This window comes from Clavelina lepadiformis, chromosome 6 (genome assembly GCF_947623445.1).
Source record: "Clavelina lepadiformis chromosome 6, kaClaLepa1.1, whole genome shotgun sequence".
NCBI classification, from domain to species: Eukaryota; Metazoa; Chordata; class Ascidiacea; order Aplousobranchia; family Clavelinidae; genus Clavelina; species Clavelina lepadiformis.
The window spans coordinates 3,455,364-3,472,553 of NC_135245.1; the positions used below are offsets into that span (position 1 = coordinate 3,455,364).

At 35.6% G+C, this 17,190-nt stretch overlaps 3 protein-coding genes and 1 long non-coding RNA gene across 5 annotated transcripts in view; 2 read left to right on the forward strand and 2 right to left on the reverse strand.

The window, feature by feature from the left end:
• LOC143462976 (septin-7-like) overlaps positions 1–5,518 on the reverse strand; it is a 131,832-nt gene extending 126,314 nt beyond the window's left edge. For both annotated transcript variants that reach the window (XM_076961312.1, XM_076961310.1), the window contains exon 1: positions 5,515–5,518. The gene's annotated coding sequence lies outside the window, so the exon portion shown is untranslated. The remainder of the gene's footprint in view (positions 1–5,514) is intronic.
• LOC143461650 (uncharacterized) lies at positions 9–2,941 on the reverse strand. Its single transcript, XM_076959451.1, has 3 exons — positions 2,653–2,941; positions 458–643; positions 9–297 (listed from the first exon to the last, which is right to left on the reverse strand). Exons 1-3 carry the CDS (start codon positions 2,786–2,788, stop codon positions 230–232), a joined length of 390 nt encoding a protein of 129 aa, XP_076815566.1. The 5' UTR covers positions 2,789–2,941; the 3' UTR covers positions 9–229.
• Positions 5,519–5,707: 189 nt separating the features above from the next.
• On the forward strand, positions 5,708–6,129 carry LOC143463494 (uncharacterized). Its single transcript, XR_013118318.1, has 2 exons — positions 5,708–5,841; positions 5,905–6,129. It is a non-coding gene; the product is annotated as an uncharacterized LOC143463494 (long non-coding RNA).
• Positions 6,130–6,789: 660 nt separating this feature from the next.
• On the forward strand, positions 6,790–16,635 carry LOC143462104 (regulator of telomere elongation helicase 1-like). Its single transcript, XM_076960147.1, has 21 exons — positions 6,790–7,152; positions 8,664–8,815; positions 8,990–9,132; positions 9,314–9,546; positions 10,111–10,261; positions 10,534–10,651; positions 10,843–10,940; positions 11,051–11,281; positions 11,406–11,538; positions 11,644–11,884; positions 12,361–12,513; positions 12,600–12,740; positions 13,173–13,316; positions 13,582–13,694; positions 14,057–14,239; positions 15,003–15,110; positions 15,438–15,564; positions 15,684–15,773; positions 15,960–16,047; positions 16,166–16,432; positions 16,533–16,635. The coding sequence occupies exons 1-21, from the start codon at positions 6,922–6,924 to the stop codon at positions 16,538–16,540; spliced, it is 3,153 nt and encodes a 1,050-aa protein (XP_076816262.1). The 5' UTR covers positions 6,790–6,921; the 3' UTR covers positions 16,541–16,635.
• The last annotated feature ends 555 nt before the right edge of the window (positions 16,636–17,190 follow it).

Here is a 17,190-nt window from a genome sequence, read left to right on the forward strand (position 1 = left end):
CTCTGCCGCAGTGCTGATCTCAGTGTATTTACATGGTCACGTGCAAGTACAGTATATTTTTTACACAACACAACTACATCGTTTTCTAGATAACAGCGCTATATGTAACGAACATCTACATGCATTTATCAGACAGGAAGTGCAAGGTTAGAAATGAGGATATGCATATTTGTCCATTTTTGGAAGTGTGAGAGTTTCTGTCTGTGAATTTTTGGACTCTCTCATTGGTTTACTTTAGAGGTGCATCAACCAATCCCAAAAGCGTTCCTTTTCTTCCCATCGGAATCTTAGCGTTATCTGCAACGAGTTAAACCTTTTAGCATTGACGTATAAAAAATACGAACGATAAAGTACCATCCGCACTTAAACCAGTTGTTATTATCAAGTCATCCAGTTATTTGCGTAATAATTAGTCCCTTGCAGGCACACGATACGAGGCTCAGATATTACGACTTACAAGTTTTAGATTTTTGTTCTTCAAACCAATATTTCATTCCCTGCTTGCTGTGTTGATAGTAGATCGACTTTTCAACCGGTTTCTTCATGCTTAAGTAAACAACTTTTTTCTCGGCGGCTTTGTCTTCTTTAATTTCCGGTTTCACTTCCTTTTTCTTCTTAGGCGTTGTTTTTGTGACGTCATTTTCTTGATATGGAATAGCACATATGAGTAGGGTTGGCAAATTTTTGAAATCGCAATACAGGACAGCAAAAATCAATATTTATTTTTTATAATACACATACTGTATACACCCCACCAAATATTGGCCTAATATGGCGCTTCACCCTGTCGCTCTTAATTATCACATGTTTATGAAGTCGAACTAGTGATGGAGTCGAGTTTAAATTGAAGGACTCGAATTATTTATTAAATTTACCATTCAGCGTAGATGATCAAGTATTTCTTCTTGTTCAAAATTCTCTACATAATTGAAGCGAATATGAAACATGTAGAGAGCGTCCCGCAAGGGAATGTCACGTATCCAAAATCCGCCGTTTAGCCTCTGTTTTGTAACTTTAAGTTTACTAAATATGTCTTTGCGGCTAAACACCTTCTGCGTGTGGCAATACTTTTGAGCAAATATTTACTTTAAAACAAACTGTCAATGAATTTCCATCTCCCCCATTGAACTATTTGTTGAACACAAACCACATTAACTTCAAATCTAACTCCTCTTGTTATGACAGAAGTCAACATTTTTTGTATTTTCACCTTTAACAGCCTATAAAAATTCTTTTCCACTACACACAGTTTTGTCACGTTTTGCTTCATCAATTGCAGGAAAGGGTTTAACAAGGTTAATCTTTTGCAAGGGTAAAGTAATTGTTCACAATCAAAGCTTAATCGCTCGAACAGTGGTTAATTAATTTGCGCTAACATGTACCAGTGTTGTAATGACTCCAGTCAATGACTTGATTCGTTAAATCTTGGTTATTAATTTATTGACCAACTGAATTGCAGACATTTAATTTCGTTACGAACGATCGGTTAAAGGTATGGCCAATGACATGACTTGATTTGATTTGCATTATATTTTAGCTTGACTTGACTTGATCCAATTAGTAATTTGACTCGACTTGACTTAAGTCAACTTCCAAAATGACTTAACTTGACTCGAGTCCTAAAAAATGACTTGGTTACAGCACTGACATGTACTGTATAAGCATTGCTTTTATAAGGTTTGGCTTTGGCGACCGCTGAGAAATTTTAGGAGACCGCGACAATTAACGATTAACTGCTAGTTTTTGCTGTAGTTCCAAATAAATTTTGAGAGACCGTGGGAGAAATTTTAGAGACCGTTTCGGTCCACAATAACACCTGTCAAAAACACTGTGTATAAGTTATTAAAAAATAAGGATGGCCAAGTAGCATGGACCCCGAGGGCGGCAGGTTTGAATGACCGCCAGGTTTGTATTTATTAATTGAGCTACTGTATAGGGCGAACAAACAACATTCTATCTTTTTCTCTCTCCAAAGAATAAATCCAAAGTGGACTTCGCTGCTACATCTCTTGGTTATTATGCTGCTGCTAACTTATAACTAACTTTTACTTCAAGGCTTTTGTTCAGATCAGTTTTCTTCAATACCTAGTTCTCGTTTCACTGTTTGCATTTGCATGTGTCAGCAAAACGATGTCTTTTAAAACCGTACAGTGACTAATCATGCACTATACCTATGGTTTTGGATGGCTTTAAATAGTCCGTTCGTTGTTTCGTAGAAACTGAACTATAACCACTATAAGTTAACAAAAATCGGTTGCTTACAAAAACTGTTGCAACATTTTGGCTTATATTGATAGTGAAACACGTTATTACTAATACATGCGAGGACTGGTCTGCTTCCTTTGTATGGCTGAACGTTAAAATGTTGTGATAATGCTGCATACTCGGCGCACAGGAAACGATTGAAAATATTTTGTTGTTTATAAGCGCTGCAGTGAGCATCTGGCTTAGTAATCCACGTACGTAGACTGTGTAGCAAAAGTAATTCCGATTATGAATTTTCTTGTTTGTGTGCAGGCTCTTAGACCTTGTCGCCCAAGCCTTTTCCTATCAGCTTTTGCTACGTCACTGGTTATATTTAAATACTATTGTGTTTTTTGAAAAGAAAGATGTTCGAAATATAAGACAATAATTAAATTAATTAAAACCTACTTTCAACTCTTGTAGAGTGGCCATCGGACGAGTCTTTGACTTGGCATACGCTATGAATCCTCTTTAGTCCTAGCCTGGCATGTTCCAGTAAAGAACTTTCTAATCGGTCATCCTTTGGCTCAGGGCTACTGTGCATTCTTGTGGATTAAGGATTCAATAGGTTAAATTTAAAAACGAACTCCAACAATGGAATACAAACCTAGTAACAAATCAATTATGTTCTTAAAACACCGCGCAAACCAAACAAAGGGAAAGGTTTACTTTTGTTAACGCTTTTGTTAACAGTTGTTCAACTTTTAACTGAATAGTACAGGAGACTACATGAAAAATTTAAAGATGTTTTTGTTATAGATGTAAAAACTGTTTATTGCTATTTGTAAAAATACGTAAGTTTGCTTCAATCAAACATATAGCCTATGCTTAATTTTGCTGTGTGCTATTCTGTGTCTTCATATACACTCCAGTTATTGGCGGTATCTGCTGTTTTCTGCTTAAACCTGGAAAAGGAACTCGTAAATATACCAATACCGGAATAATCGCTGTATCCAAGACATAATAGTTCAAAAGTTGAAAATTTTCGAACCCACATTACTGAATAATTTGTTGATCTGTTGAGCAGTTAATTTACTACAAAGTTTGGATTATTTTGGCAGTTGGATTAGAACAGAGGCCACCTTGTAAATTTGCAATTTTGAAAATACTTGTTTCCTTACAATACCTTGCTTACATACTCTCGTCTGCTTGTATTGTATGATTAAGCTCTTCTGAAAATAATTAACTAACTGGCCGATTTGTTGTTATTTGCTTGTGAGTAACACTTATAGTCTCGTACTTTAAACCTTATTTCTGTCAGGCTTAAATCTGTTAAATCAGGTTTAAAGCGTTTAAATTTAAATCTTAATATTAACAATATAAAAAGACTGTGCCACAAGCAGTGTTTTGAAAACGTGACTACTGGCGTTTATTTAGAGTTATAAACATTCTTGTCAAGGTATCAAAACTGTCTTCCTTTACATGCATTGTCCAACCGTGTTGTTAGTGCTATATCTCCTTTCAAAACTCCGCGCTATCGGCCATGTTAGAGTGTTTTAATAATAGCAAAGAATCCATTGTTCTGCGCTTGTCCTACTATCGGAAAATGATATCAGGAAATACAGGAATCTTGAAGCTTTTCACAGGCATAGAGTGCCACTCGTCAGTGAACCAAACATGGAGTGTTTTGGTTAATTAAGTAAACTCTCCATTGGCATGGGCTCTCAACAATCCCAAACGCTAAAAGAAAGAAACTTTTTCTATTCTGTGTTACAAGTCAATGGTTGTTTAATTTAATCAGTTTGTATTAAACTTTAATCATTGATTCATTGCTATCATATGCAGTATCTATTACGTGAATAGGATATCAAAAGAATATTGTTTGATATAAAAAACAGTAACACAATTGAAGAATTATTTTGTAAAAATAACCACTAGCTATTGCTTCTTGTATTGTCCATTTTATCCTAGTTTTTGCTTTATCATTTTGTTTTTTTTCGCCGCTATTTAGCGCTAAGAGTAACTGCGCGGGAGAAGCAATTAATTAGCACAAAAATCGTTTGCAACAGCTTTGTTGCGACGTGTATGATGACCTAAAAAGTGCACTATAGCCTATAGAGCTGGGCTATAACTTAACTGAAAGTTACAAAATGTGGCATGCTTATAGAATAGCAGGCTACAATAGGTCTTAACATGTTGGTTGCACCACCAACTTTACATGCTATGTCCGTGCGTTCCAAATTTTGCCTTGTCGGCTGATATCCTCCTGACACGTTCAATGTTCAAACCAGTGCAAATGCGCGTAGTGGCAACGACAAGCTTGAAATCGCGTTACATTTGTTCTGTATCGTAAGTGTACACTGTACAGTGTACACTATGCAGCCATCTAAGAAACGTATCCTACAGAATTATAGATATGTCACCATTCTGTAACTTTTTGCCTACAATGTGGGACATTATTTTTTCTTCGAACCAGGTATCATAAATGGTTGCAGGTAGTTATGGTAAAAATAGTAATGATCTTTATCAATGGTGGAATTCTCTGGCATAACTGATGGAAATTCTGGCAAATATTTGTGGTTGAAACCAACATTATTTTCAGATCACATGACTAATTCGTTTTTTCAACCGCGCCTATGATTTTGTATCGGTCCATAACTTTTGCTTGGAGGAACAGAGTTTTATATACGCCACAAGGTAAAATTTCTATGCACTGTTGCAGGACTGGATCGCTTTAAGTTAAATTCCTGTTCTTTAGCAAAACGTAGTTGTTTTTTGAACTTGACTTTTCCCACACGTTGGGGACGAATCGCAGTTTTTAACAAAATCTGAAAGAAAAACGTAACGAAAATAGTTTGGTAACGATCAAGGTCGTATGATTAACGCATCGCCTCTGATTGCATGATCTTCCACCTGATGCTGAAGACGAGATGTCAAGATGTCAGGTAAGTGCATTGTTCAAAATGTGTACGGAAACGTGTTCGTTAAATCGACCTTTTTATAGTAAATTTTTACTTTGAACATATTTGCATTTACTAGACAATGTTAACAGTATTTGACATCAATATATTTATAATTTCTATTCTGTTTAGGACCGTATAACATCAACATAAACAATTTCAATGGAAACAGCTCTCGTTCTGGACAGATCAGCACAACAGTTAACAAAAATGGTAACTTGTCATGTGTTGCTGTTAGAGTTTGCTATAGAAATGCGTAAGACCTACAACAGGTTACAAGAATACTTGTTAATCCGAACGGCGTTTAACAAGCGTTAGTTTGCTTACAGACGGAGATGCCTATAATATCAATGGGGGTACTTACAACAACAGCCATTTCAACATGAACAAAGGGAATATTAGTTCGAATCAAAATAGTAAGTTCGATATTTTTGTGTTTGTGAAACTCAAGCTGGAAAGACTGAAAATTTAAGTTATTTCTAAAATCGTTATCAGCATAGAGTTAGATGACAAGTGTAAACCGGTATTTCGGCTATAAGGGTCTAAGCTTATACTATACTGTACGCATTTTATCAACTGCACCCCCCTTCGGGCTAAATCCTTATCCCACAAGCGGAATGGTCGGCACTACTCCGAGCTACGGTTTTGCTGGTTATGTCCTATGGCAGGCGAGGATATATACACGTAGAAAGTTGAAGTAAGGCTGCGTTCAATCTGTTTTAAAGCTATAATTTAATTTATTTCGATGAAATTGTTTTAGGTCAAATGAGCGTACCCTCATACGGTATGGCTCCAGTAGCGCCTGTGACAATGGCGACGCCGACAAAGATGGCTACACCAAGCGTCATGCCATTACCCGCGCTTACACAACTTATCCATACAAAACCATGATGACTCCTAATGGAATGTACTGGAGGTAATTACAGTAGAAGTGTTGTTAAACTTATTAGGTCTGACTGCTTCTAACCTTTTTGAGCTAACGCTAACTTTAACGCTAACAATTCCTTTCCTGTGAACTTCGTTTTGCTTAATATGCTTTTCTTGTAGCCTATACGTGCAAAAATTTTTCTCATTCAATTTGTGAATTATGTATCGTATTAATAAGATACGGAATGTTGTAGTTTGGGCATTTTATGTTCTTCAAGGAATTGTATTTTTTATCAAAACAGAATAAAATCAACAGAATAAATTAAATTGGTTTAAATAGTTCTATTAAAACAATTAGTTGTGCTCATGTATCTTTTCTAAACTTACCTTATAACGGTTTTGGCCTTAATCTATTCGATAATGGTGTTATTCTAATTTTATGGTTATGTTTTGGTTCTAAATTTATTTTTTTGACAAAATTATTATGGGTGTCTTCTTAAAACATTCTACTTTGTTTGGTTTATGGAATATGTTTTTATGCAATAAATTGTAAATTACAAAAAATAAGCTTAAATTTAGTTTTTTTCCAAATTTTTCTTCTCAATTGCTTTAATAATGGAAATACTGCCATACCAGAAAACAAGTTCGGCTTATTGTGAGTCCCAAACAAGTTTGTGACAAAAAGCAAAATAAATTGCATAACAAAAAGTTTTGTATTTAAGCTTGGTTTATTTAGGGGCTTCCCCGTAAAAGCTACAAGAAAAACTTACGCTGGCTTTTGAGCATCAAGTTACAAATGTGACTAAGCCTATATGACTAAGGCTTAAAAAACGTTTTCCTTGTCGCTTACGTTTAAAGTTTGCTTTATGATCTTGAATTGCTTGAGCTGTTAACCAGATTTATAGCACACATGCCAGTGATTACTATTCGGGGAATAGATATAGAATTCCCATTTAAGCCGTACGATGTGCAGCTTGATTATATGACCAAAGTTATAGAAGCACTTCAGACCGGACAAAATGCAGTTTTAGAATCACCAACCGGTACCGGAAAGACTTTGTGCTTGCTTTGTTCAACGTTGGCTTGGAGAAAAACAGAGATATCTCGATTACAAGCCCAAGCAAAACAATTAGAAACTGAGGTTTGTCATAGTTAGTTGTCTGTTTTTTGTTCTTTTCTTGAAGCTTTGCAAGTATAGTGCTTCCTCGATTATTCAGTCTGTTTGGGACAAATTTTTTATAAATTTAAACAAATAAGCAAAAAATTTATAATTGAATGTTATATCTAAGAGTTAAAACAATTGTTTTACCTTTCATGTTGCCTTTCGGATATGAAGCCATCTCCAAAAGTTTAAATAGAGTAAAGAATTTAGGCCAGTTTTCAAATATGACCTGCTAGTACAATAACATTAATGAGAATAGATTATATCAAACGCACTGTGTAGCTAAAGCTGCAGGAGGCTTCACAGTTTGTTTGTTTTGTTGTATTGTATCATCATAAAGTCGATCCATCAGGTGACTGGATAATCGAAGGCTGGTTAAACGAGGTTTGGATAATCAAGGAAGCGCTATAGTGTATATTTTTTGTAATGCTACTGTGTTAGAGCTAAATGTTAAAATAATAAAATAGAAATTTTTTTGTAGAGAAAACTGTATAGAAGTCAGAGGTGATTAGAAGTAAACCCTTTTTAACCGTTACTTGCCATATTGCCTACTTTGCAATGTAATACCTATATCTAATTAAAAAAATTGCTTGCCCAATACAAAATAACCACATGTGTACCTGTCCAAATTTGTGACAGACCTAAAACTAGAGTTGGGACGTAAAGGCAGAGCTGTAAAACTGCTCTTTTAAAACGACAGTCACGAGATTTTTTAAACTTTTCTCAAATATGTCTTTTCCATTTACAACCAAAATGTTTCCCAAAATTTTTTAGAACTGTTTACAGAAATGTGAATGTTTACAAAAAATGAAAAGTATTATTAGAAGCAAATAATCCTGGTCATACTATCATTTATTTATTTGGTTTTACATACCCTTAATTACCCTGTGTGCCAATACTGTGTTTTTACAATTGGTGAATTGATTTTAAATTTTTTCACTCTAACTCAGATGAATAATCTATGCTTGCTGTTTTTAAGCTTTGCCTCCTGTTTTTTTGCGGCATTGGGGAGTTATGACTTTTTTGAGGTTTCTTCAAGGAGTTTCTGTAGTTTAACAAAAATAAAAATATATTGCAAGAGCATATCTCTAAATTTGGAAATAAATTGTAACAAAATTGTTAAAAAATAGATTTAATTTGAATTTTTTGGTAAAAATGTCGTGCAAAATGTTGATGAAGACACCCAGACAAAGCTAAATGTTTTATTATATTAGATCTAATTCAAACAGAGATCTAATGCAAAATATAATCTTTTCTCACTTTCTACAAAATTATTTTTTGAAGACACTGGATTTTTAATTGACAATGCAAAGCTAGAGTCTTTTAGCTTTCTGGAAAGTATTGTGCCTCATAAAGCCTTTTTAGAAAAATTAAGTGCATCCCAGCCAGTCATTGTATAAAATGTAGTGGTAGGTAGGCTACCGGGATCGTCATAGGCGCAGCATGCATTTAATAGCATTGCATATTATAATGGTTTCATGTATTTTAAGGTTTTACCTGAAGGTCTATCAGCTTGGAGAGAAGAAAAACCAAACGATGCCACAACACATTTTTCCGTTCCTAAAATTATTTATGCCTCTCGAACACATTCTCAGCTTACTCAAGTGGTTAATGAACTAAAAAGGACCGCGTATGCTAAAAAGTATGTTTGATTGAAAAAGGAAAACTCTCTGTATTTATGTAATATACCTGTAATATTCCTTAACCAACAGCCATGTCCTATTTGCATATTGCGTTATGGGAATAATAATATATCCACTAACAATATGATATCTACAAAACATAGTGCTCTTTCAACAAATTATTATTGTCGTAGTCTCGTTGTAAGCGTGTTGGGGTCTCGAGAGCAGATGTGCATTCATCCTGATGTCTCTCAGCAAACTAGCAACCAAACGATGGTTCACATGTGCAGGAATAAAGTCAGCAAGCACCTCTGCCATTTCTATAACAATATTGATGGTGAATGCACTTTAGTAACGCTATTGCTGAATAAATTGAAGCAATTTATGATCAAGGATTTTGTACATTTTTGTTTATATGTTGCTTGGAAAGCATAGGTGGTTTTTGGTTTATTGTAATGGAGTTAGCAACAATAGCGTAGATGCTGTTATTGGAAAGATATGAGACATTTTTTGATTAGATGCGAAGAAAAACAAGGTTTTTTCATCGGAAGTGCTCGATATCGAAGATCTGGTTTCTCTGGGAAAGCGTAGGATGGCTTGCCCGTATTACTCTGCGCGGGAAATCTCAAAACAAGCTGAATGTGGCATAATTTTTACACCTTACAACTACCTCTTGGACAGAAAGTCAAGGCGATCTCATAACTTGGAAATCAACGGAAACATCATTATCTTTGATGAGGCGCATAATTTGGTGAACACCGAATTTTATATGTTTAATGTTAACCGACAAAGCTACAACCAAGAGCATTAATAGAGCTTATTTAATTAAATCGCTGACAATGTAATTAATGCTGCTGCATATTTTTATGACTGTTAATTTTGTTTTATATGTCACTGCTGATAGTGAAGTTTCTTACAGATATTATAAATTATAGAACATTAGTTTTCCATTTCAATTTATTCTATTAAAAATATTATGTAATTAAATATGTGATAGAATTTTATTAATTAATAGATATACGAAGCTTTTATATTTATGTATATTTTTAACATTTGTAACACATATAACGATTTTACCAAACTTTTTTTATATTGATTTTCTCAAGTTTTCTACAGTGCATAAAGTTTTTATGTTTATTAATATTACGTGTTAACCGCATTCTGCCACTGGTAATACTAAAATAATTCATTTTCGTTCAAACAATTTGTTTCTATTTTGAAATATTTTCAGTGATACTGTTTTGTAGTTATTGATTATACCATTGAGTTTAACATGAACAAAGAAAAGCAAGTCATATTATTAACACTTCCCCAGGAGAAGCAATGTGAAGAATCTGCATCTTTCGATCTGACCTCACTTGACCTTGCCAACTGTATAGAAGAGGTTGGTGATCTCCTTAACGCCGTCACCAAGATGAGAGACACGGGAACGATCGCTGATGGTCATGAAGCTGGAGAGTCATCCAGTATGAAATTTTTGTGGTGTTCCATGTAAAATATTTAGAAACGGATATTTATGATCCAAGTCTTGCAGTTTGTTTAATTTAGAAATATTCAATTGTTGATGGTAAAAAATTTAATGTTGTTATATTTTTAAAAATCAAGTGCATTGATGGCTTCTGATGAGGTATACAATACAGCATAACAATTAAATTTACGTTATCATCAAAAGTTACATATTTATGCAAAGCTTTTTGTTGTTCAAATTTATATAATGAGTGTTTTGAATTTTACTCAGCTTTATCAGAGTTTAAGAAAGAGGAACTTGCTTTAATGAAGTCATTTTTCCTTACAATTGAGAAACAATTGGATGAAATGAAACTGCCTGAAAATAAAAGCAAGTCAGAACCTGGAAAGTAAGCGTTTTGTTATAGTAACTATTTTTATATTTACTTCGTGCTTTGCATGTTAATTTATTAATTGTAGTTGTTTATTTCAAGAACAGTTTTTATTAAGTTAAGTTTTTGTTGTGTGTACAAATTACTTTGAGGTATTTGTGCAATTCAGTATTGACTACATTCTAGTTCTAGACCTAATTACTTTACAGGTTTATTTTTGATTACTTTTCAAAAGTCAACCTTACTTTTGACACACACGATGTGCTTCTAGAACTAATTGAAAAGGTGGCATTGTACCTGTCTACATGTAAGTTATCAGTGCGCATAATGTCACAAGTGTCTGCTGAAAAGTATTGTTTAAATAAATGAATTTTGTAAGTAAGATCAGACTTATTCTTTTGTATTGTTTTCTTCAAGTGAGTAACTCATTTCGTACAAGAGGAGCGGCACTTCAGAAGTTTTCAGAAGTTTTAAAAATTGTGTTTACCGCGAGCGACAGTGGAAAAAATCCTTACTTCGGTGCGGATCCGAGAATGTGTCTGAGAAGGATTGAAGAATTGTCAAAGTTTTATCGCGTCCACATTTCTGAAGACGATAAATCTAAGAAGGATGTTTGGAAAAAGCAGAAGTCTGTAATATCAAAGCCAAGTGCGTTGTTGTTATTATTATAACTATAATGTCTACTTACTGATATAACATTTAAATTGTCAAATGTGCCATCTTGAAATAATTTTGAGAAAATCTTTGATTTTGCCTTAAATTTGATCTGAAGGTCGAACACTGTCTTACTGGTGCTTCAGTCCAGGTTATGCCATGAGAGATCTGATGGCATCTGGCGTTCGAAACTTAATACTAACCAGCGGAACCTTAACACCTATTTCTTCATTTGCTTCAGAACTCCAAGTGTGAGTGTTTTTGCAACTAGCAACTGATTGTGGAATATTTTATCATCTCAAGTTTTCCAACCAAATTGGATGTTAAGTTTACTGATTGCCACGTTTTACTGTCAGGGACTTTCCCATCACACTAGAAAATGATCACGTCATAGATCGCCATCAAATGTTTGTTGCCTCGTTGACATCAGGCTTACGTGGTGGCGTATTGGAGTCAACGTTTAAAAGTCGCTCGGACGAAAAAAAAGTTCTGGAGCTCGGTCACACTCTGGTGGAGATACTCAAGCTGTCACCAGGTGGCACACTTGTGTTCTTCCCTTCATATTCAGCGATGTCCCACTATGTGTCTTCTTGGAAGGTGGGTGCTGTGTCTTTTTCGAATAAATGAAGCTCAGTTTTCTCCAACCGATCTATCGTCTTCAGGTTTAGATTCTTTTATGTATAGAGCTTGGTCTCGTTATTCCGGAGCTTATTTAATCCGAGACTCCCAACTTCCGATTCAAATTACCAAATAACGAATTTGCCCTTATCCATTTAAATGCATTCCAAATACACCGTTTCGTTATTTCGGAAACTTCGCTAATCCGACACAATGCTTTGATTCTCTCGGGCTCTAGATGGTTCGCATTAACATTAAACCCTTTGTATTTGATTTGATAAAAAAGAAAATCATATTTCAGTCTGATCATAATAAAACCATTTTGTTCAACCAGATTTATTTCAGGTCCCATCAGTCCCATGGCTTTGCTTTCGTGAATGAGCTTCTGTTCTACACCTGATAACGCGAATTCTTTTTGTTAAACTTTTGTATCAATGCAATTGTTGTTTAAGCAGGACAAATGTGCGGTTATGGAATTGCTGGAAAAGGTCAAACCGTGCACGGTAGAACCTCGTGCCAAGAACGAGCTAAAAATCGCCATAGAGAAATTTTACGGTGACGTTAAGTGCCCGACAGGTGGCGCCCTGTTTGCCGTCTGTAGAGGAAAAGTAAGTGACGTTTTAGTTTACTTGCAAATTCTAAAGTCGTCACAAGTCATTAAACGTACTGACGTCATTAAAATCTGACGTCATAGGTATCAGAAGGCCTGGATTTCGCAAACGACAATGGTCGGGCGGTGATAATCATTGGAATTCCTTTCCCACCATGGAAAGACCCGAAAGTTAAATTAAAAATGTCTTTCTTGGATGACCTCAAGCGTACGGGGGCACAATATGTAAGTGCTTGACCGGATTGTTACACAGGCTCCATTGTTCTAGAATAAGCTTGCATACATTGAGGTAAGGTGTGGTTATGTTTCACGGATAGATGGGCGCAAATGCGTTGTTGGAAACGTTGCGGTTAAGTATAAAGGGTGTTTGGAACAGTTTAAGATGGATTAAATGCATTAATGGTTAATTAGATCACTTATAATGAAAAACATTATGATTATTTTTTAAAAAATATTGCTGGTCTTCGTAAGAACTAACACAATGTCTGTAAAGTGTTTTTATGATAATTGTGTCGTTGACTATGTTGTCGTACAATTTGTGAGCTAAAATACTTGTGTCCTTTTATATGTGGCGTCACGTATAAACTGTCTTTGATCAGCATTTTTTACCAAAACCAGCTTTTAATATTGATCCATTCGTACATTGTGACGTTGCAGACGATAAACGGAAACGAGTGGTACAGACAACAAGCTTGTCGAGCTGTCAATCAAGCGATTGGTCGAGTAATACGTCACAGGTATGACTACGGGTCGATAATTTTATGCGACCACAGATATACAAGACCCGACCAAATTGAAGAGGTTAGTTTCCAGTAATTTAAGGCTATAGCAATTCGCCGTAAATATTGATTTTAATCATTCATGTTACTCAATGACTTGAGTTGATTTGGTGGAAATGTCTTTGATCTGTTTATTGCACATATTTTTATAGTGTTTGGTGCATTATTTAACTGTGGCTGAATGTCTTTCTTCAGTTACTCCTTTTGTTTTTGCCGTATACCTATGTTCAGTGGTAATGATATAAATCAAAGTCATCAATGTCAAAAACGTTTTGTTATTTCTTCAGCTGCCAAAGTGGATCCAGAGTCACGTGACAAAATTCGACGATTGTCCGAAATTCCTGCGACGTTTAAAGTCTTTCTTCTGCTCGATAAAAGAAAAAGAGCGGGTCAGATTAGGGTAAGTACCGAAAGAAGATCGATGCAACCTCTGTGACTGTCGCACTCGTGTGAACGTGATGATTGGTTGCGTGATTTCTCGTTTGAACGAACTCGTATAAACCGTCGTATTAATTAATACATGTTACAGAAATAGAATCGCTAATCCATTAGTGTATTGGGCTAACTTCACGCAAAGAATGTGAGTTTGCGATGCATTTGAATTAACTTTGATAACCACATAATAAATGTTAAACAAGTTTTAACTGAAATGTCGCACAAGATTAAACCCATTCACCATTTAACGATCGAAAATTGTTCAAAACCGAAAGTTACCAAACAATCTGATCAATTAAAACTAAATCGCGATTAATCGTCCATCAGCGCTGCTCCGCCAAGGATCGGATCGGGTGGAACAAGAAGAGCACAAGTTGGTGATAACATCCCATCCTCGTCATCAGGAAAAATCGCGTTTAGCGTTAAGAGGAGCAAGGAAGAATTTGTGAAGAGTCTGAAGCCAGCAAATGAAGTGGACATCCATATCGAAAGCAAAGGAAGCAATCTTCTGTGAGTTAACATTATTGCTTGGTTCTGGTCACTTTGTTATCGTGAAATTCAGCATCAGTGTATCCTTCCTAACTGCTGGTATTCGCATTTATTTGAGAGGAAGAACTGTGGCAAATACAATTTGGAAATGACTGCGTTATTCACGGCCACAGTATTAACGCAATTCGGCCACGCGCCGGAGAGCTTGCTGACGTACATATAGTTAATTTGTTTAGTTGCTCTACATTATAAACAGGCGACTTGTATGCAACTTTAATTTTCATGATTGAACATAAAACTAAAAAATTCTTTGGTTATTTTTACTTTTATAAGTCTTTTTTCCTCGCTGTTTGACGTGAAGATACGGTATAGCTTAACATCCTTTCTATTTTGATATTGTGCACGTACTCGACTTTATCTTGACTTAGATTTCTCAACAGTAATGTCCTCTTTACTGAGATAATATGTGAAAATGGTAACAAATTTTTTGGAAACTTTGAACCATTGTTTAAAATATGAATGAAAGAGGTTGCTTGTGTTTTTGCGTCGGTGTTTTACTAAAACTCCAAACTTTTTTATTTTTCTTTCGTAAAGATTTTGAAATGGTCTGAGCTATTTTATCTTTCAACATCTTCATCTTCTTTTCTTCTACTTTCAGGCTTTCTTAAAGCTTTTAACCCAAAATTTTAAACTGGTGTGAACCCTCTATAACCCCGAAGTTTTTGAAAAGTAATTGAGTAGAAAAAAATTGGGAATTCTGCTAAATCACTTTGATCTTTTCCAGATCAAAGGAGACTATTGCGATGGTAGAAGCGAGCGGACTGGATCTCATAACTTTTTTCACGGGAGGCAACAAGCGGAAGAGATCGCCTCTGAAACCTTCGGATAAGGAGTAAGATTAGAATCTTGCTTCCTTGGAATGCAGGAGAATAATGAATGTTATGGAGTGTTTGGGAACAAATAGCCAAAAAAATAGAATTTTGTTTATTTCTTTGTTTATTTTTGTTTATTTGTTTATGTTTACATCACTGATAAATACATAATTAACGTAAATGACCATCAATTAACAAACTGTTACTCTGGTAACCAACGTGGGTAATCATTACTCGATCTTCTATGTCAATTACCATTATCCTTATAACCAATACACCATACATGAGCTCAGCCCTGCGTAGTCAAAAGTTATGCTTCAGTACAATCCCGTTTTTATTCGTCGCAGTTTCTTCGCTTCAACATCAAGTAATTCGAAGATCAAACTCGGTCTTCTTGATGCTCTCGATGAGCATTGTGACGTGACAAAGGATGATTGTAGTGGCTTTTTTGGCAAACCCGAGGAAGACGAAACAGTTGGTCTTGTTAACGTTTTAGGAATAAAACCAGTTTTGAGTTAGTTAGTTCCTTTCTTTTGCTATTCAAAAGCATTTCATCCTTCAACTCGACGACCTTTTCAACTTTGACCTTGCAGAATCGACCTCAATCGTCAACCCACCAACTCGTTATGAATAAGCGGAAAGAAGAAGAAAAACGAAGCAAAAGGAAAAAGATAAAATTAAAAGTAATTAATCTTGTCTTCGCATTTTAACAACCTTCTCGGCTGATTCAATTTCATTTTCCGCACTGAATCGGCGAAAAGTAACCGCTAGATGTCGTGCATGAGTGAAGTGACGCGTCTGCTTCTAACCTCTTTAACACGTGAAAAGCGGTAAATAACATAAGCGTAGTATTTTTCTGATGTTAACAGCCCAACTCCCACGCTAGTGATGATGAGAAAAATATGAAACCAACCGGCGACCACATCCTGCCTAGAGAAGAAAGCCAAGCGAGGGAAGGTCTCTTTCCTTTTTCTTCATCTTTTGTCTTTTTAATTGCTGTCTATGAAAAATAAGGAAACCATTTAAACCTGAAACCCTTACTTCTTGTTTATTTTGACACTTTTTTTTCTTTCAGCTTCCTTGAAAGAATTGCGTTGGGGCCCGGCAAAAACTTACCTGGAAACTATAAGGAAGGCTCTCACTCCCAACAATTACGTAAAATTTAAAGAAGCTACAAAAAGTTACAAGGAAAACGGGGACATCGAGGCGGTCGTAACCAAATTGGGTTCGTTTATGGCGAAAGACTTGCTCACACGTGATTTACTGAGAGCGTTTGAACGTTTCATTAAGATCGAACAACAGCAAAAATATGCAGAGCTAGTTGCTACAACTTTAGATAAAGGTTTGTTGCCTGTGCACTTTGTAGACCGGAGTTTGTTGTCGTTTTTTGCAAGAGCAATTCACCGCAGTTGCTGTTTACCGGTGTCATTGTTGTTTTTCAGAGTCCTGACGTCACATCCTCTTGTACTTCCTTTATTTTGCACGCAACCGTTGTACAGCGACACTTTTTTTGTAAGAGTGCAATAAATACAGCGATTACTCACGTTTCTCGTTTCTTGCTGCGTCATTCTAACTTGGACAGAATTGACAATTTTCCCGCAACCATGAAACAACGAGTTATCGCGACTTCCATCACAAACGTCTTCAGGTTCTTGACGATTCGAGCTTGAAAATTTACGACAAGGTTGTTTTTTTTAGTTGAACAATTTCAAGAGTTTTGTGCTGATTATAAATTTATTAAAAGTTATGTGATGTGTATTTGCTCGAATCGAAGGCAATTACAACCACACTCGTTCATCTTGTAACATAATTTTTCAAGTCCAACAACAAAAAGCTAGAATGGATGATGAAAGCGATGGCGCTAAAAGGGATTTATGTTGACGATAATGATCTCAATAAAACTTATTCCACAACCATTGAGGAGCAGATTTATATTTGGGTTGCTGGAACCGAGTGACGTAAATGCCTTGTTAGTTTAATTGGTCGTGGGGCCTTTACGCTTATAAGCCCAATGACGTAGTAGGCATTGCAGGACCGTCCACTGCAAGATTCCCTTGTCGGCATTTAAGTTGAAACAATAACCAATCAGAAAAAAGAATT